The 821-nt window shown below is 39.2% G+C and overlaps 1 protein-coding gene across 1 annotated transcript in view; it reads left to right on the top strand.

Annotated features, from left to right (window-relative positions):
• gad2 (glutamate decarboxylase 2) overlaps positions 1-450 on the top strand; it is a 131,218-nt gene extending 130,768 nt beyond the window's left edge. The window contains exon 16 of the mRNA XM_020525646.2: positions 277-450. Within this exon, the coding sequence (XP_020381235.1) occupies positions 277-450 (174 nt within the window). The remainder of the gene's footprint in view (positions 1-276) is intronic.
• Positions 451-821: the final 371 nt, after the last annotated feature.

The raw sequence follows: 821 nt of genomic DNA, 5'->3' as shown, positions 1-821 counted from the left end.
TTCTGAAGAAGGGTCTAGGCCCAAAACGTCAGCCTTCCTGCTCCTCCGATACTGCTTGGCCTGCTGTGTTCATCCAGCTCTACACCTTGTTATCTTATGATAGATTGAGTTATATTGTTTTGATGGTAATGGATGAATAGTAGCCAATGAGTGAATAGCTGAGAAACTCAGATATGTTCTGTATGTGCATTCCATTCCCACCCAAATATTGAAATGACAAATTTGTTACCACTGCTAATAAAGAGGCAGATCTTAAATTGTTCTTTCCTGTTTTAGGTGGCTCCACAGATTAAAACTAGAATGATGTCATTTGGAACCACAATGGTAAGTTATCAGCCACAAGGTGACAAAGTTAATTTCTTCCGCATGGTCATCTCAAACCCAGCAGCTACACAAGAAGACATTGATTTTCTCATTGAGGAAATAGAGCGACTTGGACAGGACCTGTGACTACAAGGTTCAAGACATCTGCCCTGAAACAATGGAGATGTTGCTATTGTGTGAATGTATTTCATTGTTTATCTCCCCCAAACTAGTCTGGTGTGACATTCACCCTGTCTACAGGCACTGGAGCTGAAGACTCCCTGTGTGAAATTACGGAGATTAGGTGTTATTTAATGCAATTAAACATTTTCTGAAGTTTTAAAAGGTATGAGTCATTTACAGCCTGTCACATTTGAGACAAATTATCCTGAAGCATTAAGTGCTGAAATGATGTATTAACAGTAAATAGAACACTTTAGATATTTAGTTATGGTTCTATGGCAGCCCCACTCCAAGCAGATGTTACACACCAAAAATTCACAGCATTTCTGTCATTG

The sequence above is a fragment of the Rhincodon typus genome, chromosome 2 (assembly GCF_021869965.1).
Source record: "Rhincodon typus isolate 14 chromosome 2, sRhiTyp1.1, whole genome shotgun sequence".
Taxonomy (NCBI): domain Eukaryota; kingdom Metazoa; phylum Chordata; class Chondrichthyes; order Orectolobiformes; family Rhincodontidae; genus Rhincodon; species Rhincodon typus.
Note: the sequence above shows the minus strand (reverse complement) of the source record. Positions and strands in the feature narration are given on the sequence as shown.